The 20,741-nt window shown below is 50.0% G+C and overlaps 8 protein-coding genes across 8 annotated transcripts; 3 read left to right on the forward strand and 5 right to left on the reverse strand.

Moving 5' to 3' along the window:
• Window positions 1-1,419: 1,419 nt before the first annotated feature.
• Window positions 1,420-1,718, reverse strand: VC83_06679 (uncharacterized protein; the record flags this gene model as incomplete). Its single annotated transcript, XM_024470269.1, has 2 exons — window positions 1,420-1,426; window positions 1,513-1,718. 2 exons carry the CDS (start codon window positions 1,716-1,718, stop codon window positions 1,420-1,422), a joined length of 213 nt encoding a protein of 70 aa, XP_024321654.1.
• Window positions 1,719-2,421: 703 nt separating this feature from the next.
• On the reverse strand, window positions 2,422-3,327 carry VC83_06680 (uncharacterized protein; the record flags this gene model as incomplete). Its single annotated transcript, XM_024470270.1, has 3 exons — window positions 2,422-2,425; window positions 2,888-3,069; window positions 3,121-3,327. The coding sequence occupies 3 exons, from the start codon at window positions 3,325-3,327 to the stop codon at window positions 2,422-2,424; spliced, it is 393 nt and encodes a 130-aa protein (XP_024321707.1).
• A 1,457-nt stretch (window positions 3,328-4,784) lies between these two features.
• VC83_06681 (uncharacterized protein) lies at window positions 4,785-5,257 on the forward strand (the record flags this gene model as incomplete). The annotated part of the gene is made up of 2 exons (XM_024470271.1): window positions 4,785-5,066; window positions 5,126-5,257. The coding sequence occupies 2 exons, from the start codon at window positions 4,785-4,787 to the stop codon at window positions 5,255-5,257; spliced, it is 414 nt and encodes a 137-aa protein (XP_024321706.1).
• A 601-nt stretch (window positions 5,258-5,858) lies between these two features.
• VC83_06682 (uncharacterized protein) lies at window positions 5,859-6,158 on the forward strand (the record flags this gene model as incomplete). Its single annotated transcript, XM_024470272.1, has 1 exon — window positions 5,859-6,158. One exon carries the CDS (start codon window positions 5,859-5,861, stop codon window positions 6,156-6,158), a length of 300 nt encoding a protein of 99 aa, XP_024321709.1.
• Window positions 6,159-7,532: 1,374 nt separating this feature from the next.
• TVP15 (Late Golgi vesicles protein) lies at window positions 7,533-8,668 on the reverse strand. The gene is made up of 5 exons (XM_024470273.1): window positions 8,519-8,668; window positions 8,354-8,425; window positions 8,259-8,302; window positions 8,122-8,205; window positions 7,533-8,068 (listed from the first exon to the last, which is right to left on the reverse strand). The coding sequence occupies exons 1-5, from the start codon at window positions 8,536-8,538 to the stop codon at window positions 7,896-7,898; spliced, it is 393 nt and encodes a 130-aa protein (XP_024321708.1). The 5' UTR covers window positions 8,539-8,668; the 3' UTR covers window positions 7,533-7,895.
• Window positions 8,669-9,165: 497 nt separating this feature from the next.
• On the forward strand, window positions 9,166-11,595 carry CIR1 (Putative electron transfer flavoprotein subunit). Its single transcript, XM_024470274.1, has 3 exons — window positions 9,166-9,737; window positions 9,836-10,374; window positions 10,424-11,595. The coding sequence occupies exons 1-3, from the start codon at window positions 9,394-9,396 to the stop codon at window positions 11,206-11,208; spliced, it is 1,668 nt and encodes a 555-aa protein (XP_024321711.1). The 5' UTR covers window positions 9,166-9,393; the 3' UTR covers window positions 11,209-11,595.
• Window positions 11,596-14,460, reverse strand: VC83_06685 (uncharacterized protein; the record flags this gene model as incomplete). The annotated part of the gene is made up of 5 exons (XM_024470275.1): window positions 11,596-14,041; window positions 14,094-14,115; window positions 14,177-14,254; window positions 14,307-14,342; window positions 14,403-14,460. 5 exons carry the CDS (start codon window positions 14,458-14,460, stop codon window positions 12,136-12,138), a joined length of 2,100 nt encoding a protein of 699 aa, XP_024321710.1. The 3' UTR covers window positions 11,596-12,135.
• An 867-nt stretch (window positions 14,461-15,327) lies between these two features.
• Window positions 15,328-19,707, reverse strand: VC83_06686 (uncharacterized protein). Its single transcript, XM_024470276.1, has 14 exons — window positions 19,360-19,707; window positions 18,969-19,271; window positions 18,751-18,869; window positions 18,427-18,665; window positions 18,265-18,379; window positions 18,198-18,211; window positions 18,127-18,148; window positions 17,783-18,072; window positions 16,928-17,618; window positions 16,800-16,875; window positions 16,278-16,747; window positions 15,950-16,209; window positions 15,794-15,875; window positions 15,328-15,723 (listed from the first exon to the last, which is right to left on the reverse strand). Exons 2-14 carry the CDS (start codon window positions 19,269-19,271, stop codon window positions 15,657-15,659), a joined length of 2,748 nt encoding a protein of 915 aa, XP_024321713.1. The 5' UTR covers window positions 19,360-19,707; the 3' UTR covers window positions 15,328-15,656.
• Between the last annotated feature and the right edge of the window lie 1,034 nt (window positions 19,708-20,741).

Raw genomic sequence — 20,741 nt, forward strand, 5'->3', positions numbered from 1 at the left:
TAATCAGGGTCTTGGGGATTTCCTACAGGCCTACAAAAAGCGTACGTAGGCCCGTAGATTAGGTTGTAACTCCATTGATTATATTATACTATTTTACTGTACTCTACTGTGAAGCTTCTGCTCCGCCGTTGCCCGACGTATTATAACTAACAACACTTAAAAAACTAGGCATCAGCAGCGCCGCCTTACTTGCATCTCTATTTTAATTTCTAGACCGTCAGCTGTTTGAATATCAAGTATTTGTATCATTTGCTACTACCATACAATATGTCACACGCCGAGGTTCTTGAGATACAAGGGAGCATTTCCAATATCCGTATCGGCAACGCCCAACGAGAGCTGGAGACAACTCCGTCCGATCCCGTTCCCCTTCCACAGACGACAGGAGCATATACAGTGGACAGTAGTGTTATCGCAGGTAAGATCACACGTAGCCGCATAGAATCAGAATCTTCGTACTCACTGTAGAACTTGCAAGCCTTCCCAATTCCCGGCACGAAAGTTACCCACGCACTGAGCTATGGGGAATCATTGTGGGAAAGACGGCAAAGATTATTGCCCAGTTACCTTCTGGGGTAACTGTGAAATTATTTTCTAAAGTAAAGAAACCCAAATATAAACATGGGAATAGCGGCTCATTTTTACTGTCTAGGTCGTCACACTCGGAGAGACTGGCCGATATATGTGCGGAGGAGAATTTGAATCCCTCAGAGCCATATATGCTGTATCGCCGGTGCATCAAGATCCCCAACCCGCGCTGCCCAAAAAACCCCCCTCCCATAATACCCCCAACTGAATCCGAAACTCCTACAAAAATCCAAATCAACAGCATCTATTTTCTCCACGCCCCCGGCTCTGGTATTGGCGCATCTTTCAGATTCTCCTTACCAAGCACCCTGGCGCAATCGTGGCACAACCGTCAATTGAGCGATCCTACACCAAGAAATGCCAGGAGTAGCGTTAGGCAAAAAACTAGAAAGGCCTGTGCACTGTTGTGCACAGTTCTAACAGTCTTCGACCGTCTTACAGCTGATTGTCTCACAACCGACTGGGAGATGCCTCAATCTTCAAGTGAGAAAAGCAGATGCAAACTGAAAACATAAGGCATGCATAGAACAAGCAAGTATCTCGCTTTCAAGTTTAAACGTGTGTATCTGTATAAATGTATGTGTATTCAAAAATCTAATTAACTAAATATCTCTCTCCCTCATTAATCCCTTCCATCTCTCTAAATTATCAGACTCTCATCTGCTCTCAAGCCTCCCATCGTCGACAAAAAAAAAGTGATATCTCTAAGCTGCTCAATCGCAAGTTTGAAAATGCAAATCCAAATAAAAAAGCAGTGTATCGTGTCGTAGTGATCGTGTGGTTGTAGTTTGTTGGTTCTAAGATAAACGTCGTTATAATGCAACTCTCATCTCATCCCCTCTTAAGATAAACTCTTAGATGCGCTAAGCAACCGGTGGCGCTAAAACACCAAACTTGGCAATTTGCGCCGCTCCAGCCTAGTACTCCTCAGTCCCCCTACTCAGCATGCTCTTAACCCTGCTCTTGAGGCTCTTCTTCTCCCCCTTCGGCTTGGCCGCCACCGCCTTGACACTCGGCGCGCGCGACGCAGCAGCAGGCGTGATGATGGAGGCGGCGCGGGAGGCGGCGCGGGAGGAGGGCGCCGAGTTGGGGGCGGAGAAGGTCAGGCTTGGGAGGTAGACGGCGGACATAGTGATGGTTGTTGTGGGTGTGTTTGGTGGTGTGGGTGGTTGTGGTGGTGTGGTTGTGGTGGTTGTTGCGTTGGTTTGGTAGATGCTTGAAGCTCTTGATTGTGTGAACGAAGCTGATGTTGATGCTGATGATAGAACGAAAAAGAGAACTCACCATCGACCTACCCTCTCCTTATATACTTTTCCCCGCATCCCAATCCACCTGTTGCCATCTTTTTTTGCCCCTCCCCTATGACTGTCCCGTGGATATCCACGCCTTGCGGTACATGGGTCGTGGGAACGCCATCTGGCTCACAAATCGAGCATTAGTAAGAGCCGTCTGACTAAACTCCCCCACTACCACCCACCACCCTTAGAGGCCGGAATTGACACTCCTTGAGGCCGGAATAGCTGCACACCGTCGCTCGGAATAGCTACACTCATCCACATCACCCACACGTCCAGGCCGGAATCGCCTCGTCCAGGCCGGAATCGCCTCGTCCAGGCCGGAATCGCCTCATCTAGGCCGGAATCACCTCGTCCAGGCCACCCCGCCGACGATATCCGCGACGCGATGGGGTAACAACTTGACTCCTCGCCGCCGAGGTTGCTCCATCGTGGGATCCATAGTTGCAAATTCTGACAGTTGCGTGACGGCGGCGGCTAGAGAAGAGAGGGTGTGTGTGGGTGTCTAATTCCATTATGTATCATGTACCACCACAACTCACCTAGTTTGTATGCATGACACATGTACTATCTACTACCCCACCCACTCCCCCTCAGCCTCGCTAGGTTACAGATGTGTGGCGGATGCCTCAATCCTCACTTCTCATTGGCCCGGCTATCCTCGCTGGGGCAAAATAATTCTTCATCTTCGTACGTACGTACTCCTCCTACCATATGAGAATTTTTGTATGAGGCGCCTTCTTCCAAGGGCGTGCTCTCCCGCTTTCAAGATCGGAGAGAGGGGTTATGATTACAAAGCAGCCGTTAGTCGTGATTCTTATCAAAGCCTTTCTTACCATATCTTCCTGACAAATCAGGCTTCATTATCCCGCCGTCTTAGTACACCAATTCTGACAGGTCACGTGCGACGCTATTTCCCAAGGTGAGTCACGTGAATCGCTATTAAGATATCAAATATGGAGGGTATATATGCTATCGTGTACAATCGCCCGCAAACGCCAAACCTTGCGACAACCCTGAAGACTCGAAGCCCATTGCTTGAAGCCCATTGTTGGTACAGGTACGACTCCCCAATCTCGTTGTCTCTATCACTCATCCCCTGGACTGTTGGACCTTTCCCCGCTACCTGGGGCGGCAATGAAGCTGCCGGAGTCGGCGTCTGCGCGGTTTGTACCAGGACACTCCTCTTTCAACACCTTTAGTGTCGATTCCCCCTTCTAATACGTCGCCTCCTAACCATGGCGGCAGTGCTCGTGGCCGGCGCGTACATCCCCACGTCCGGAATCTTCACGTTCTCTCGCCGCCCCGCCGCTTCCCGCGCCGCGTCCGCTCGCTTGAGCAGCGCCAGGTCCACCTTCATCTTGTCCATTTCGCCTCGCATCCCTTCCATCTCTGCCCTCACGCCGTCCGCCTCTATTCTTGCCATCTTCAGCTCTAACCGCATAATGGCCTCTCATCACCGTGGGTAGGTACGCCATGTCCAGTGCCATATTCAGCTCGACATTGCCACTGGGGAGGATCGTCTTTGACTTGCTGGCGGGGAGTTTGGGCAGGAATATTGTGCATGATGCTGTTGGACGGGGTACTGCACAGCAAGTATCCAATCACTGTCCAAATGGGTTATTGTGTCCTGTGAAGCCGCCCGCCAACAATGTACTCCGTACATCATACTTTATCATCCAACGGAGTTGTGCCCGCCCCGCGAACCCCCGCGTATTCCCCGCCAATCCAATACCCGCAGCGTGTCTACTGTAGCTGCCAGGCGAGCCTCCTCAAAGCATGAGTGGGGCGCATCTTTTACTAAAATGTGGCACTCGCCCCGACATTCCCTGTAATAACGTATTGTCAACATTGACAGCCGTGACCTCCGGACGGGCCGCACCGGTTGGAGGCCCAAGTTTCGCAGACAGGTCGGTCGAGGCGTCTGTTTTTCGTTGTGGTTGGGAGGGTACGAAGGTAGTGAGGACCTCGCCTCTCTCTCCAACTCTATAAATTTTGTTGTTTTGGACTAATTTCCACGGGCGTATGACTTGCTGTACAGCTCATTACAGCGACGTGTCAGCGCGGGCGACTTTCATGAGAGACACCGCCATACAGTCGGATGCTATATGGGGATAAACCAGCCTCGTCGGCTTGCGGGCATCGATGTGACCCATAGTTCTTGTGACGACCTTTTGTAGCGTCTTACCTGAGAGATGGGAGATATGGTTAGCCAAAACATTCTCCAATTTCCTGTCCTTTTTGAAGGGTGGCAATATCTTGAGTGAGAGCTTACTAGAGCGAACACAGATGCGCAAAATTGCCCTTATCGGCTCCCGCCAACGAAACTCAGAAAATGAGACGCTCTCAGAACTCAGCAACTTGGACCGAGATTTGAACGCTACTAGTGGTATCTTAACCACAAGTCCGCAACTCTTCAGGGCCCGAGGAAAAAGTGATGCGGCTCCCATGGACTTCCCGTTTGGACCAGAGGCAGTTAGGAAGGCACAACTCTGTCGCAGATTCAACATTTACCCGTTCTAGCAGTCAAGTTGCCATCTCCTCCCATAATGAAGCCCCTGATATTTTAGGGCTCCAGCTTCTTTGTGACAATTCTGAGCCTGCTGGAGATATAATTTTCGTTCACGGGCTTGGTGGACCAGCGTTGAGGACATGGAGCTGGAAGAGAGATGTCGCCCACTTTTGGCCAGCCTGGTTAGTCGACGAGGAAGAACTGTCTCCTTATCGGGTATTCTCGTTCGGGTACAACTCCAATTTTAAGGTCACTGCCACTAACTTGAATACAATTGATTTTGCAAAGGACTTACTCTTTTCAATGTTAACATTTTCGGGCGGTGTCCCGATGGAGCAGAAGACCGCATATCCATTGGATCAAAGCCAATCATTTTTGTGGCACATTCAATGGGAGGGCTAGTGGTTAAGAAGGCCTACGTTCTTGGAAAGCACGACAAACAATACTCAGGTCTCATTGCTCAAGTGTATGGAAATTTGTTCCTAGCAACGCCTCATCGCGGCGCCCAATATGCCAAGGTGTTGAATAATATCTTGTCCACATGTCCCCTTGTAACGGCACCCAAAGCCTATGTTGCCGAACTCGATACTCAGTCAAGTTCACTACAAGATATAAATGAGCAGTTTCGCATTTATTGGGAGGAACTGCAACTCGGCATCACGAAAGTTATTGTACGTTACGGCCATCCTTTCCCCCACAATCACATGAATATTCTAACCGTCTTATAAAGATCGTCGAAAAAGAGTCTGGAATACTCGGGTATCCCCAAGAAACGTCGATGCCTTTAAATGCAGATCACCACAGCATTTGCAAGTTTGAGAGCCCGGTGGATGCAAACTACGTTACCGTGAGAACATACTGAAGCACTGGGCGTCTAGGCTTCGAAAGTCGCGGCCTGATACTACCAAGCATCGGCAGACGAGAAATATTGACCTTAAGCAATTGGAAGTAGTCCTCGGAATTCGAGGCTCGGCCGAGACTGATCTTACGCTGCTGCGGAACAAGACTCTCGACGGAACTTGCCAATGGATAATTACAAGACAGGGATTTGTAAACTGGCTTGAATCAGCACCTTCTGTGTCACCGAACATTTTCTGGCTCGTTGGTCTTCCTGCTACAGGCAAAACTGCTTTGTCAAGAAGCGTGATTGAGCATCTTAAATTTCACGACCAGGAGTGTGCTTATCATTTCTTCTCCTCGGGCCACCGATTAAAGCGAACGGCAGCATACTGCCTACGGTCTATAGCATTTCAACTGGCGCAGACAAACGATGCATTTCGAGAAAAGCTTTCTGCGTTAGTCGAGGATTCTGGCATTCAATTTAATTCGCAGACGCAGAGCTTCAACCTGATATGGGAGAAAGTGTTTGAAGGCATATTGTTTAAGAAGAAGCTCCGAAAGCCACTTTTCTTGTCCTGGATGGGATAGACGAAGCAGAATCGGAAGATCTTGTTGGATATATAATGAAGATACAATCATTAGTTCCTATTAAACTATTCCTGACGAGCCGACCTATGAAGATACCGTCAACATCAACTGCGAATTCTCTGACGACATTTTTCCTCCACGAAGAAGATACTGCTGATGATATCCTCACTTACGTCCACAAAGTAGTGAGCAGTGCTCTACCAGATGACCCGGAGTTTCAAGGAGATATTATCAATCAAGTTTTGGCGAAGGCTTCCGGGTCATTTCTCTGGGTAAAAGTGGTGCTCGAAACACTACAGGATAAATGGCACACAAAGGAAGAACGTATTAACTGAAGTGCCAAAAGGGATGGAGTCATTATATCAACAAATGCTCGACACAGTCAAGCATCAGTCGCCAAGGCTTCAACTTATGGCGAAGAGAATCTTAACCTGGGCAATCTGCGTTGGAGGCCTCTCACGGTGGCCGAACTTCTAGAAACATTCTTGAATAAGTATTCATTGGCTTGGATTGAGGCTATTGCTGTGTTGGGAAATTTGAGATACCTGACAACGACTGCCCAATATCTTAAAGCATACGCCAAAAAAAGATCGTGGGGTTCAAACGTTGATCTTAACAACAACTTGTTCAGTCTGCGTGAGCCGCCAAAAGACAATACTGCAAACGTGTTCGAGTCATGGGCAAATGACTTTATTCACGTTGTCGGAAAATTTGGCAGGAATCTGCTGCAGCATCCACCTTCAATTTATCGATAATGGACGACACTAGAATGCAGTGATTCTAGCCACCCACCGTCGACAGAAGTTGGGCCGCCTAACGAGCCCAACGGAACTGTTAGGAGACTCACCTTGACGAACGATGGGAGGAATCTTGTCTACGAGGTTGTCTCCTCCCAGTCATCTGAGAGCCTGCAGATATCGATACTCGCGACGTCGTCGCTCAGCCATTCCTGGAAAGTGGAGCTATCTTGCCAAGTCAAAAGATTGATAGGACCTTTCAAGACCGGATTGTGTTCCTCGAACAAGGACTATTGGCTTTGCACTTGGGAGATTGACGCAAGTTCTAGTGACGTGAAAAGGCATTTCTCCGTGCCAAAGGATTGGCTCAATACTAGTACACTGCAGATGGCGACACTAAACGAGCAAGGAACGTTCTTCTGCCCAAATTTCGGGAAAGTTATTATCGTGAGAAATGGAGTAAGGTAGTAAAATGCTTGGGTTGGAGGTGAAGAACTCATTAACCGTGGGGGGAAGCGAGTGCGCCTTCCGTAACACTTTAGATGGGCGGCGCCAGCTATTAAAAGTCCACGTTACATGTGCTTCTTATATGCCATTACATTATGTTCTCCTCTTTATATTTGGTGAAGTAAGTGGTAATTCTCTATTACAGGCATGTACACTCTAGCGAGACGTCAATTGGTTATCATGATAACAATATTTAAATGGAATATGTGAAATATATTATCATACTTGTTAGATCATGGTCCATCTGCACATCACTAGGAACGATATGAAAGACAGTTATCGTTAGGCAAAATGATATACTCCGCCTTCAACATTACCAAAGAAAAGCACAAAAAAGACAACTGGTAGAGTAACAAGCTTAGGCTCCAAACGCAGAAAAGCAAGTTCATAGTGTCTGGTAGAGCATCAAGCTCCCTCAGCCTCTGACGCAGAAGACCTAGTAAGCATCTCTACCAGGCGCTGTGCACTTGCTCTTAGTTAAATCCCCGATGTGGCTATGCCGGCGGATTTTTAAATTGATACTATCATTATTCACAACAGTCATAAACTATATCAGCGATCTCCGCTCCCGGAGACGATCCGTAAATCTAAATACTCGAAAGCTATCCTGGCATCTCGCAAATAATACAATCATAATTGTTAACACAAGTTCCAACACCATATCATATCCTCACATAGTCCCATACTCGTTGTATGTGCATCCAGCGCAGTTCTTTCACCCCCTGAACCTCACTCTCATAGCGAGCGTTTCCAGCACCGCGTCGTTTTGTATTTGTCCGTGGCTTAATCGAAGCATTGGATTTGAGGTTTGCATATGCCAAGGACAGCCTAGACCTGCTCTGCGCCCCACCCGGCATCCGCCTCGCGCATGTTGGCAGGCGGCTCAATCGATGGGATAAATTCGAGGACGGCGTATCCCAATCCAACCAGGCCAACAATCGAACCAATGATGTAACGGAGAATGTGGTCGTGGAAGAGGATGGTTCCGATGAAGATGTAGACTGTCCCATGTCAGCTTCTTTCTCGCGCTGCCGAACAAAGAGTATTGACTTACAGATTCCGCGTCCCAGGAACGAGAACAGGAACGAGGCGTACCGCGAGACCTGGGGTGGGATCTGGAATTCCAATGCGCCAATGGCTGGGGAAAGTTAGCGGTCCATCCTCGGATTGTGGGGAAGAGCCGGGGCGTACCAAGTCCAAAAATAATTACATAAACACCGATGATAATCGATTGTCTGGGGGGCATTAGGTTGAGTCCTGGAGGGGGGCTTCGACAAAGAGCTTACACTGTGGCGCCGAAGAACTGCGAAATTCCACCAGCGATCATGAGCGCACCAATCGCCAGGTTAACAATGCGGCTAGATAGCAAGTGTTAGCCATGCTCTGCCAGCCCTGAGACGGATAGATTGCTGTGTTCCTGTTGGGGCGCAGAGCAGTAAAGGGCAACATACAAGATGTCAGAGAAATCCATCGTGAGGCTTAGGGTTATTGAGCGAGGGGATGACGTTAAAAGTAGAATCGTCGGGTCGAGCACCGCGGGTTATATACAAATAGATGAAGTTGGACTTGAAATGCTGTTGCCTGTAAGTGTCGTAATGGATGTTGACGAGGAGGTCGGAAATGACGCTTGGCTGATGACGCGCGCTAGTATCTCCTTTCGGCGATTTGGATCAGCCCCGTCATGTGACTGTATTACCAAATCACCAAATTACTAAAATAGATCCCTCAGGCACCCAGATTACGACCAAGATTGAGATGAAATCTTGTGACACCAGATATGATTAGATATGATCCAAAGGGGGGCTCCATAAACGGGTTTCACTTACCATATCGAGTTAGTCTGTTACCACTTTGCTCTTAAAACAGCATTAATCCATAAAGCTTAAATTCGATATCGCTCTAGCAAAATAAATATCGTCGTATTACGACCAATTAAATAGATTCTATTTGAAACTCTTCAGCATTCGGCCAATGGGGAGTGGCCGATTGGCTACCGTTCTCAAGGCATCACTGGCAACAGGTGGGCGAGATCCCGTGATTATCACCACCCATGAATGAAGGCCTGTCGCCATCCTCAGTCAGCAAACATCCTCGGACATCTTTAGCAGACTGGACGAAGATCTGATAAGCTGGACGCCAGACGGAAGACGCCCAAGCAGGATCCTTATCGGCGACTCTCCTGGTCGAGTACAATCAGGAAGACTGGAGATTGAGACACCCTGCGACGGGACACAAAGCGACAATCGGAACTACTGGTGGCGAAGAGGCAAGACAGCAAAACCCGCATCTTTCGCCCAGGGCATGAAGGAGGCATAAAACGAACACCATGACAGACACAGCAATCATAGCCTCAGCGCCCTCGCGGCACGAAAAGCAACCCGCGCATACGTCTCTCCCAACAAGAGCGTTGTCGAAAGACGATATCGAGTTAGCAGAGCAGCTTGTGGATCACTCGCAAGGGCTGCGCGAAAACAGGGATAGGACAGCGAACGGCAAGCATGAGAATGACCATTCGCCGACCAATGGGTCGAACCATGCCCAGGATTCATACACCCGCCAGCAGCTACCGACACCCACGCCAACAGCAGCTGAGCGCAAACAGCAGGAGGGACCATACTCTCCCCAGGCAATCATCAACCCGGATAACATTCCCAATGGGCAGATCTGCAGGTAAGAACAGCAACTGCGGCACCACGAGCACGCCCCTTTGGAGGAGGTCACCTCAAGGCGCAACCATATGTCTCTACTCTGTACTAACTCCCGAGTAGCAACTGCGGCACCACGAGCACGCCCCTTTGGAGGAGGTCACCTCAAGGCGCAACCATATGCAATGCGTGTGGTCTATACCAAAAGGCCCGCAATGCATCTAGGCCCACTATGATGAAGAAGGCGCATGGTGCGAACACATCTGCTGCCAGCCAAAACCGAGAACAGAAGAGGGCATCACCAGGATATGCGCCGACCAATTATTCAACCGCGACTGCAACGTATGTGACTGCCGATCAGACTTCTGGCGGCTCATGCCCAGGCGGTGGGAAGTGCAATGGGACTGGTGGCGCATCAGGCTGTGGAGGTTGTCCCGCCTTCAACAACCGCATTTCGAAGACCGCGAATGTCACCCTTGTCCGGTCTGGCCAGGGGTCCTCACAGCCGCCGAACGACCCTGCGGCCGACCCTACCGCAGAGACTGATATCAATGCGCTCCATGTGGGTACAACTGTCATTGTTGCTTGCCAGAACTGTGGGACTACGATTACCCCGCTCTGGCGTCGCGACGAAAGCGGGCATACGATATGCAACGCATGTGGTGAGTTGTATTCAAAAGAACAAAGTGAACAGTAACTAATATATCACAGGCTTATATTACAAACTTCATGGCGTCCACAGACCCGTCACGATGAAGAAGTCAGTAATCAAACGCCGCAAGCGTGTAGTCCCCGCCGCAGCCGGTGGCATGAACTACGAAATGGGATCCCCACGCACAGCCGTGTCCCCCGAATCCGACGACTACAACCTTCCCAACGACGAAGCCGCGCCAAAGGGAGCCCTTAACCCCGACGGTTCAGTGAGTCTCGGTTTTAGGAGACGCTCTGAGCCATCCCGCAACCTCCCCGAACTCGCCAGCACCCTCCGTGGCCTGAACGGACAGCAGCAGCAGCCTACCACAGCCAGTGATCTCACGTCGTATGCGTCAAATCCGCACGCCCACGCGCAACACGATCCTTCGAGCCTGACAACTGATAATCGGCTACCGCCCATAGCGGCGTATCCGTTGCGGAACCATCGCCCCTCGTCCCTATCGCCGAATTTTCTCTTGTCACCTAATCGCAAGCGCTCCTTCTCAACGGCTGAAAGTGAGGCTGCGCTAGCTGGCGACCAGAGCCAAGGACGTCTTTCTAGCATCAAGGCTATCTTGAACCCGGCGCAGCAGGCGAGCGAAGAGGCGCTGGACCCGAGTCTGCGGCAAAGCCGGAACCCGAGAGATAGGCCTGCAAGTGTGGCACAGACGGGCAACGATACCGAAGCGGATGCGGATAGAGAGAGACGGAAGAGAGAAAGGAGGGAGATGTTGCAGCTTGAGGCGGAGAGGATGAGAGAAGATTTGCGGGCCAAGGAGAGAGAGCTGGAGGAGCTGTATTAACGAAGATATATGGTTATTTATGACGTCTCTTTACTGGGAGGTGCGATTTGATATTTGGAAGCTGGTTTGGGCGGTTAGTTGTGCTTAATGCAGTGCTGGAAAATCCGGGGGCGCCTAGAAGGAAGGCGGGGTTTTCATTCTTATTACTTTATTGTTATCAGAGGGAGGGGATCTGCATTATCTTGGGGTGGGAGTATCTTATATGAGATCCATGATGGGAAGATTGAATAGGCATGGAGACATGGGCTTGGAAGGAAGGCAATGACAATGGAGGCGTTCGGGGATACCACACTGAAAAGATACGGGGAGCAAGTTAAGGGGAGCAAGTTAATTGTTTTCCATGCTGCGGAAGTGGACTTCAATGGATAATGGTTACATAGTGTATTGTCTTGTAATGAAGTGGTACTAGCGTTCTCAATCAAAATGATACTGCCTCAAATGGCCTCACCAGCACAACCCTCCTCTTTATTGTAGCCCAGAGAAAAGGAAACCTTGTTAGTAGCCCTGTGAAGCTGTCAGCTGGCGAATTGCTGAGTCTGTGGACCATTGAAGGGCGATGGTGTAGAGAGAATGGCGATGGCTCTGATGCTGGTTTGGTGGCTGGTGGAATGCGCAGTTTCTGAGATGTAGAGGCATGGGCAAAAGCGTTGAAAGAAGGAAGTAAATGAAACAATAATTCTAACATGATGGTACAGTGTGAAGGTGTGAAATGCGGCTTATTTGTTTGTTCCTGAGCGCTTGCTCATGTCGATTAGTGAAAGAGCGGAGATGGATGTATGTTCCCTTGTCGCGGCCTATGGCATGCAAAAGCAATGAAGCAAACTGGTATGAAGCAAAATGAAACTAGAGAGAGACGATGCAAACTTGGTGGACACGGATTTGTCTGTTGGTGACGGTTGAAATTGTTGAGAACAGGGGTACTGTAGGTTAGTTTTCTCCGCTGCCTTCTTCACTGGAAGAATCCTCCTTGTCGCTGCCCTCTTCGACAGTGCTGAGGAGATCGTACGGATTTTTCGCTCTGACATTTGGCAGAGATGGACGTACCACCTCCCAAATATCTTCATCATCGGTTTCAAGCAGCGCAGGATCTGAGGTTGGGGCTGACTGGTCTCCGCAAAGCTTGCAAGGAGATTCGTGTTTCAACTGCACGGCCACATGCTTCTTCTCAACCTTTACTAGACGGAAGGAGTTCATTGCGTCAGGATGCTTCTGATTGCCATGATTCGCTATCGGCGTGGTTGGTCTCATCTTTTTTTGTTTGAGTGATGACCACGCTGAAGGTGGGGCCAGAGTTTTGGGCGAAGGTGAAACTTTGGGCGAGAGCAAAGCTTTCGACATAGACGAAGCTTTGGGGGAGAAAGAAGCTTGGGCCGTGGATGAAACTTTGGGGGAGAAAGAAAGTTTGGGCGAGAACAAGACTTCAGGTGGCGACAAAAGTTTGGGCTGCGACGAGACTTTAGGGGTGGACAAAGCTTTAGGCTCGACCAAAGGCAGAATCTTGGGAGAGGAAAAAACTTTCGATGGTGTGGCGCTCCATAGGAGCTCTTTCTTGCCACTGTCAAAGTTTGAGAATTTCAGGACCAGTGGTGTTTTCATCTGTGGAGTTTCCTTCTCCTCTTCGGCTTGGGTTTCAAAGGCCGATCCCACTAAAGACGGTGTCCCCGGAACACTATCATCTGAAGAATCGTTTTCATTGTCTTGGATTACTTCCCCTAGTTCATCTCCAGCCCCGAGCCCAGGCTCACCCGTAGCATTAATCCCGAGCCCAGTCTCTGCATTGCCGTCAGACAACATACCCGGTCTCCTTCTCTTCCTGAATTCACCAGTTGCCCAGCTAAAATCCTGATGGCCTTGCTGGAGATTTTCAGCTGCTGCACGGCTTATGAACCGCCAGAAACCGGCCTCTCGAATCTGCGTCTCGTACTCTTCACGGCCGATGATGGTCATGTCTTCCAGAATTTTAATTGCGAGCTTAAGAACAATCTCGCTCCGTGCTCTGCTAGTGTCGCCCTTGCTCTCATATTTAACCCCAAGACGGGCAAAGAAGTTGACGTCAAATCGAGTCGTCTCGTTAATGTTGATGAACTTCGGTTTCGGGAATCCAGGTGCAGTTGGGGGTGGTCCTGCGAGCTCTTGCGCTTTCCCACCAGGGCCCAGCTTCCTCCATCTGTCTTTTATGTGTCGGACATCCGAGGAGTTCCGTGTGAATGTCTGGAATCCGAGGTTCTCCCGCATTAGGTCCTCATTCTTGAACTGGTTTGCTCCAATCTCCTCGCCTTCTTCTTCGAACATTGCGCGGCTAATATCCATGATCTTGCTTCCATGTAGAGCTTCGGCAATGAACTCCAGAAAATCATTGCTGACAATGCTCTGGGAGTTATTGTTGGTCAATCGTGCTGTCCGGCGAGCTTTTTTGAGGTCTTTTTTCTTCGCTGAAATCACTGGAGATGACTCGTAGCCGAACGAGGATATAGAAGAGCATGGCTTCGGGGTCGATGGGGTAGGTATATGAGTGGTTGAGTTAGGCATGGTGATGAACGGTTCAGTCTCTCTTTCACCAAAGACATCATCATCATACGCATCGTCGTAATCTGGTTCTTCATCGTTGACAGATTTGGTAGGGTCCAAATTTTCGACGTTGTCGTTGGCAGTTTTAGACATACCACCTTGCCAGATATACTCGTCGTGGCCTATTCCTGGAGTGGCCCTGGCGCTCTTGGTCTTTGTTCTGATTGCCCGGGTGGCTACCTCCCTATCGTGGGCTTCAATATCTTTGACAAGCTTGGCGATAGATCTATGCCGGCGGTGATGCATCTCATCCGCTCTTATACAGCTATGCATAGGTCAGCACTTGCAGAAGATGATGACAAGGCTCAATTGCATACCTTTTGCATTCGTGTGCCTTTTCTGTAGAACATGTGGGTTAGCAAGCGCCATCCAAATGCAAAGCCAAAAGCAGTCGACTCACGAATGAAATGTAGCTGTTGGTGATACCGTCTGCATGGCTCACAGTGGACGCCGATGCAAGAGTTGACAGATCGAGGATCTAAAAGCAGTCAGTCCAAGATCGGAATTCTTGAATTGGGAAGGATCCATACTTGACAGCCCCTTGCTGCAAATCCCACAATGATGCTCTGTATCAGTTAGTAAAAGACCCAGGATCCGAACAAACATATGAAGAATATCAAACATACCAAGACCAGGGGAGGCCTCCCACTTGAAGTTATATAGATCAAAAGCCATTGAACCCATTGTTATGGCCGATTCGTGGATAGACAGTGATGTGTCAATGCAAATAACAAGCAAGAAACAGCTAGAGAAAGATCTTTCAGATACAAAGCAAAGCAATAGAACTAAATGATCATTGATGGACTTGAGTCCTTGATAGAGGTAACGAGTGTGCAAAGAAATAGGAAAGATTGTTGTTGGTTGTGGACTCCGTGTCGTGAAGTAAGCTGAGGTTGTTCCTTGTATGGGGACAGTGACAAGAGGTACGGCGTTTGTATGCTTATAGACTTGCAATGCCGTGGCAACGCTAGAAATAAGCACGGGGAAGTGAATACCTGTCAAATAATAACAAATTGAAGGTACCTGACGAGATCGTGTGGCGAGATTCAGGGGATAAATCTATCACAGCTTAGATCCACAGCAAGACTCGCCCTACCTTACAAATTCCAGTGCTGGCCTGGAGATACGGGGCAAAGACAGGTGTTGTAATTATACCATTCCAACTGGATCATACATTCCGAGGGAAAAGATGTCTTCAAAAGTAAAAGGGGGCCACCTATATTTAATCAATGGAGCTGACACAGGAGGCATCTTCAAACAAATAAGACACCAGAGACTCGATAAATGCATCTCGAGACAAGTTTCAGGACTCCTGAAGGACTCGCCTGGAAACAAAATGAGAAATCTGCGTAGGTCCTTTCTGTAGCCAAATAAATTACCCAGCCAAAACAATGCAAGTCCAATCGACTTACTGTATCAGAACCAACCACCACGCGAAGCAATGGCACAGCCTCACAGACACGTCCATCTACTCACACAATAGAACCATCCAGTATCTAGGAGGAATGAACCCCTGAAGCAAGAGATAATCACACAAAAACAGCACCACAGCTCGCCAGAAGGCGGCATACAAATAAATCATCGATTTCAACACTCATAAATAGCTTAAACTCAGCAATTAGCATCAAGCCATACCTCCCCACCACAAATTACCCCCTCCCCCACGTTTCAAAGCCAAATCATCGAAGCATCGAAACAATAAAACATTACCTACCCCTCCAACAAGTTTCAAGAAACCAACGCATCGAAAGCAAAAGCAATAAAACAGTTACCCAGCCCAGCCAGCCCCTTTGCATTTTTCCGGTTCCAAACGCTTTTCCCTCCAGTCCCAGCAACGGAAAATAAGGAGCCAGCCGCCCATGAATCGATTGAGTGATTGATCAGATGTCCCGAACGAGACGCGCGCCGGCCCAGACGTAGGGGTAGTTTCGCTGGTACCAGTTTATGCTGAAATGGAATGTCAGTAATATGTTCTATTCACCCGTTGTATGGGATAAATGGAGGTGGAGGAACTCACAAACTCTTCCTCCCCGCAATCCTCGGATGCGTCGCCCACGACCCACCAAGCACGACGTTATGCTTCCCATCGAAGAAATCCTCTGCACACAAAATTAGCCATTATCCCTCACCCCACCCCACCACAACGCCGAGATCATAGTTCGGAATTACTCACCACTATACGCCGGATACAACTCCATCTCCCTAAACCCCTCATGCCTCTCCAGCACCGAGCTCGTCCACTCCCACACCCCCCCCATCTCCCCCTGCCCCGCCAACTTATCCCCATCCGCCGTCACGGCCACAGGGTGCCAGTGCTTGAACCCCACATTGGCGCCTTCGAGGTCCGTGAAGAGCGCGGAATGGGGGTTGGCGGGGGAGCCGGCGGGGTCGCGGAGGGGCGGGCTCTCCTCGACGCCGTTGTTTACGAGGTGTCTTTGGAGAGTTAGCTTGGTGCCCAAAATTCTGAAATAGGGGCTCAGTAGGGGAAAGGGGTAACATACGCATTAACAGCCGGCACCCTCCTTGCATTCCGCACCTCCTTCAGCCTCCGCTCATCGACGTAACTGTAAATACTCCTCGCCTCCTCGACTGTCGGAATGCGTCCTCCCATCCACTTCGCGCAGCGCCTTAGCTCATCATAACATGCGCTGACGGGCCAGTGGAGTGCGTGCGCGAGGGATACGGGGCCGTAGACTGTGCGCACGAGGATGTTGGAGATGTAGGAGGGGTGGAGCTTAGTGAGGCCATTGGTGTAGCCGTTAGAAAGATAACCGTTGCCGTTGGTGTGGCCACTCCCATCGGTGTGACCATTTCCATTGGTTAGGCCATTTCCATTAGTATGCCCATTCCCGTTCGTATAGCCATTTGTATTGCCATTAGGTGTATGAGCTGACAGATCTCCATTGGCATGCTGTCTCGTCCACGAAGCAGGCAGGTTTTCGTTATCCGTAGCATCGAGATAAATAGCATACTACACACCGTCATGTTAGAACTATACTCAAATGCAACATCATCATACATACCTCTTCATTCGTAATCGGCCGTCCCTTCGCCTGAAACGACCGCACATGCGCCTTTCTCACGGGCTTCTCGTTATCCCTACCCCTAATGTCAGTAAACCCATTTCCGACACGGCTCTGAAGAAACATACCACCCAAAATGCCCATCCCCCGAATTATCCTCCGGATCATCAAGACCCAGCGCAATATCCTGCTCCGGAATCGTAAACCACTGATTCTCCACCTCTCTCTCCGCATCCCTCCTCGCCTGTTCCTCAAAATCAGGCTTAACGGTGCGCGGAGGTGGCATGCAGTTATCCGACTGCAGAAGCATATACAGCAGCGTCTCCAGATGCATAATCTCATGCTCAAGCCCAATCCACAACGACCTCCCCACCTTCCTCGACGCCTCAGGCACACCCGACGCATACAACCCCTCCACCTTCCTCCTCACCTGCGCCTGATACTCCAGGATCTCCTCCACCGGCGGCCACTGATCCGGGATCTCGGAGTGGGCGTGGCAATTATCCGGATTATCCACATCCGGATCAATCCCGCGCTCAAAGATCTGTGGATAGTGCGAGGGCTCGCACAAGGGCACCCCGGTGGCCTTGCTGAGTTGAAGGTCCAGGAAGGTGGGGATGTGGCCGAGGTAGAAGATGCATGCATTGCGCAGCTTGATGGGTTTGGCGAGGAGCTCGTTGTTGGGGATCATGCCGCGCGCGACGGTGTTCCAGGTAGACCAGAGGCCGCGCCAGTCTTCGAGGGTGGGGGTGGGGGTGAGGGCGTATTGGGAGGGGTGGAGTTGGAAGGGTTTGGCACGTTTGGTGAGCATGTGGATGTCTGTTGGGATGGAGGGTTAGAATGGATGGGTTTATAATTAAGGATAATAAAATTGTAATTAAGCAATATAATATCTCGAGTACTTGAAACTATTACCAGAAACTTCTGGTATGGCTCGAGTAGCATTAAATACGATGGGGTAAGAAGATTTGGGACAAACTTACTATATTGCTCTTTGGTAGCCCCCCACTTTCCAACCTCCTTGAGCCCAGCAGCCGCCCACATACCCTCACTCTCGGCCTGCGAGTACTTTAAGCTCTGCTCAACCTGCACGCGCTCACCTTGCTCGATAAAAACACCACGGATAGTAATATCCCTCTTTGGAGCATAGAACGCTCGGTGCCTTCCACCGTCCTTGTCACAGACGTACTCACCAATGACTTCCCAGTCATTTGTGTCGAAGACGTTCTCACCCAGTATGCTGTTGGCGTTGTCGAGTCCGTTCAGGATAAATCTATTGTCATATTAGCTTTATGACTACCAGAAGAAGACGATTAGGGGATATTACTTGTGTGTTATGCCCAGAGAATCTTAAAAAAATTGTTAGAAATAATTACTACACAGATCTGGAATTCTCACCATTGTACGCATGACTAGAGACACAAGTTAGCCACCAGATCAAAACAACATATGAGAATAAACTTACTATACTTTAGCCGGATCATTACACGCGTCCAGCCCAATAATCATTGAATCACTGGGCCTGAGCATATCCGCAAATCCCTTGAGAAACTCCGCCGCATCGCCCCGGTTGAAGTTACCTGCCAACATTAATAACTGATAACTGGGAAACAAGGAGCATACTCACCAATACTCGACCCGAGAGACATAATACACTTCGGCCACGAGGCATTACACCCTGACCGAATCCACTCCAGCCCATCATCATACGTCCCCAGCAGACCATGACACACGACATGCTCGAACCTTGGTACCGAGCTTAACGTCCTCTCGAGTTCCCTCTTGGACAAATCCAAGGCGTAGTAATGGATTGACTTCTCCGCTTTCTCAAGGGCGTTAAGCAGTATGCTTACTTTCCTCAGGTTCCTGTTATTAGGTCAGTATGCACACTCTTTTCATATTATTCCTCCCCTGGCCTAAGCTGGGGAAGCCAACCAACAACTCAACTCACCCACTACCAAGCTCAATAACCATAGACTCAGCCTGTATATTCCTCGCCATCTCCTCCGCATTCCTCTCCAAAACCTCGATTTCGGCATTCGTCAAATAATACTCCTCCAAATACGTAATCTGCACCCCACAAAACCAATTAGCAACCACCCTCAACCATCACGCCACTTACCGCCCAGGGTCGACGATAACAGGGGACAAGGGACCGCCCCAACCCACCTCCTCAAACGTCTGCAGCCCCTTCTCATCATACAACAGCAACGTAGGCATTTTCTTCGGCCCCCGCGCCGGCGCCAGCTGCGCCATTATGTCGCGCCCGAGATCGAGCGAGGACCCGAGGGCGTCGCGGCGGATATCGATTATGTCGATGAAGTCGAGGGTGCTCTGGGCGGGGCTTGGCGGGGTGGCGGGGGGGAGGGTAGCCTTGCTGGGTGTTGTCAGCCTTGTGTGGCGAGGATCGTCATGGGTGTGGAATTTGTCCAAGTCGACGACATCTGGGGGAGGGGTTGTTGAGTTGGTCATCTTGAGGATAAGTGAGTTGGTTTTCTTGGGAGAATGGGGGGAAAGAAGGAGAGAAGGGGAAAGGGTATGCAGGAACGTAATGGTGCACCTCTCAAGGGCTAGACAGTATATATCCTGGTCTAGTGATCTGTCACGTTGAATTTAAGTAGATCGGCGGAACTGGGGATCGGGGGGTGAGAGACAGGGGAGGTTTGAGTGAATAGAAAGTATAGAACTATGAACGTTCGTGAGGTATTTACGGTAGTTGCCACTTTATATGTACATACAGTGCATGACTTACGCCGAGTAGGAAGTGAAGTGCACTGGTGATGATAACCTGTGAGCTGCACCTTACGTACTATGCGGGAATAGTCATACATGCATTGTGGTATAGTACAGTAAAGTGCGGTATAGTTCCATTATAGTATTATATAGCACAACAGTACTTCCAGTACACTGGCAGCTGCTGAGGAATCAAAGCAAGCGGGAGATGGGGTTTCGGTGGAGTTCTTGTAGTCTTTGTATAGGGGAAACTTCGTAATCAGCATAACGATCAGCCCATAATATTTCCCGGAACCGCCGATGACATAGCTTGCCCAAAGCTACCAAAGCTGGGTTTATTTGTGGGGGGAACGAAGGAAGTCACAAATGGCAAAACGTTGGATAAACCTAGGAGGGTAGCTGCTGCGCCTGGCTCGAGGAGGAGGGCGTTGGTTTGTTTTTGGTCTAGTATTTGGCGCCTGGCGTGGGGGGTTTATGAGGGGGAGGGGGAAGGGGGGGAAGGGGAGGAAGGGGGGATGGTGAGCTTCTGCTTCTATAAGCTTCCCCGATGGGTACATATATGTGTAATGTATAATACAGAAATGTACAATACTGTACTCTACGATACTGTACTGTACCTCCTCTCCTCCTCCTCATCCTCATCTTCCTCCACTTTATAGGAGTCGTAGTCTACTCGAGGAATCACTAATCAATCTGCCAAAAGAGAAGTTGGAACCACAAGCTCCAGGGACATCCAACACCTCTACCACCCATAGAAGCCCATACCATACCATATAAGCGCAAAGCGCGTCAACAACCAGCTCTCCCCCACGGTCTCTGACTGGCCACTTCCCACGCAACAACAGCTCTCAAAGTTACCCCCCGTCGCCAAAGGGCGTACATGACGCCCCCGCCTCCTGCAAGCGTCGATGCATCCGGCAGCGTCGGCGGCGCCATGGCACACGACACAGTTCTAGACCCCCGTGCTCCCACCCTCCCACCATACCGCCCCGTCCCTCGCGGCGCGGGTGACAAATAACATAACATATCCCCCATCCATCCCCCAGCACCGCCTCTCAGCGCTTGGGGGAATGATGCTGTGGCGCTGTGTGGAGGGATGGGGGAGGGATGGGGGAGGGATGGGGGAGGGATGGGGGAGGGATGGGGGAGGGATGGGGGAGGGATGGGGGAGGGATGGGGGAGGGATGGGGGAGGGATGGGGGGCTTGGA

This window comes from Pseudogymnoascus destructans, assembly GCF_001641265.1.
Source record: "Pseudogymnoascus destructans isolate 20631-21 unplaced genomic scaffold scaffold_19, whole genome shotgun sequence".
Lineage (NCBI taxonomy): Eukaryota > Fungi > Ascomycota > Leotiomycetes > Thelebolales > Thelebolaceae > Pseudogymnoascus > Pseudogymnoascus destructans.

Coding starts and splice junctions, on each gene's coding strand:
- VC83_06686 (XM_024470276.1), bottom strand. CDS start 19,271: ATGACCAACTCAACAACCCCTCCCCCAGATGTCGTCGACTTGGACAAA. Junction 18,073..18,126: donor TCTCTGGGCATAACACACAA/GTAATATCCCCT, acceptor ATATGACAATAG/ATTTATCCTGAACGGACTCG. Junction 17,619..17,782: donor GGCTACCAAAGAGCAATATA/GTAAGTTTGTCC, acceptor CCATCCCAACAG/ACATCCACATGCTCACCAAA.
- CIR1 (XM_024470274.1), top strand. CDS start 9,394: ATGACAGACACAGCAATCATAGCCTCAGCGCCCTCGCGGCACGAAAAG. Junction 9,738..9,835: donor CCCAATGGGCAGATCTGCAG/GTAAGAACAGCA, acceptor ACTCCCGAGTAG/CAACTGCGGCACCACGAGCA. Junction 10,375..10,423: donor TACGATATGCAACGCATGTG/GTGAGTTGTATT, acceptor AATATATCACAG/GCTTATATTACAAACTTCAT.
- TVP15 (XM_024470273.1), bottom strand. CDS start 8,538: ATGGATTTCTCTGACATCTT. Junction 8,426..8,518: donor ATGGATTTCTCTGACATCTT/GTATGTTGCCCT, acceptor CTTGCTATCTAG/CCGCATTGTTAACCTGGCGA. Junction 8,206..8,258: donor TGTAATTATTTTTGGACTTG/GTACGCCCCGGC, acceptor AACTTTCCCCAG/CCATTGGCGCATTGGAATTC.